The 641-nt window shown below is 67.4% G+C and overlaps 1 protein-coding gene across 1 annotated transcript in view; it reads left to right on the top strand.

Moving 5' to 3' along the window:
* The window catches only part of PHLDB1 (pleckstrin homology-like domain, family B, member 1), a 53,309-nt gene that overhangs the window by 16,345 nt on the left and 36,323 nt on the right, over window positions 1-641 (top strand). The window contains exons 9-10 of the mRNA XM_014539964.1: window positions 6-142; window positions 532-639. Coding sequence (XP_014395450.1) covers window positions 6-142; window positions 532-639 — 245 coding nt within the window. The remainder of the gene's footprint in view (window positions 1-5; window positions 143-531; window positions 640-641) is intronic.

The following is a 641-nucleotide window of genomic DNA, read 5'->3' as shown; positions in this document are numbered from 1 at the left end:
CTTTCCAGGGGCCACTGGGGCCTCCGGGCGGAGCAGCGAGGAGCCTGGAGGTGCCCCTGCGCGGCTGTGGGAGAGCATAGACCGCTCGGAGGAGGAGAACCTCAAGGAGGAGTGCAGCAGCACCGAGAGCACCCAGCAGGAGGTGGGGTGCGGGGGGCCGGGAGCACCAGCAGGAGGTGGGGTGCAGGGTGGGCCAGCGGCAGAGCAGGCAGGCATTTGTGGTGGGTCCAAGGCCCAGGGAGGAGGAAGTAATTGAAGGATTCGGTTTGGGAAGGGATGGGGCTGGGAAGTGTAGAAAGGCGGCAGGGACGAGCGGGCGGTGCCCATGCGTTTGCCAGGCTATAAATATGCTCTGGGACCTGCCTTCCCTGGGCCCCACCCGGCTGGCACTCGGTGGTAAAGCTGATTCCGAGTACGTGCATCGGCATTGTCCCCTTGCAGGGAGGGAAGCTGCTTTCCGGTCCCCCTGCCCCGAGGGGTGGGGATCCGTCCTCCTACCCTCATCCTGGCTGACGCCTCCCTCCCCTCCAGCAGGAGGACGCGCCCAGCGCCAGGCTGCAGGGCGAGGTGCTGGCCCTGGAGGAGGAGCGGGCGCAGGTGCTCGGGCGCGTGGAGCAGCTCAAGGTCCACGTGAAGGAGCT

This window comes from Myotis brandtii, unplaced genomic scaffold (assembly GCF_000412655.1).
Source record: "Myotis brandtii unplaced genomic scaffold, ASM41265v1 scaffold105, whole genome shotgun sequence".
NCBI lineage: Eukaryota > Metazoa > Chordata > Mammalia > Chiroptera > Vespertilionidae > Myotis > Myotis brandtii.
The sequence above is the reverse complement of the archived record's forward strand: the minus strand, read 5'-3'. Positions and strand labels throughout refer to the sequence as shown.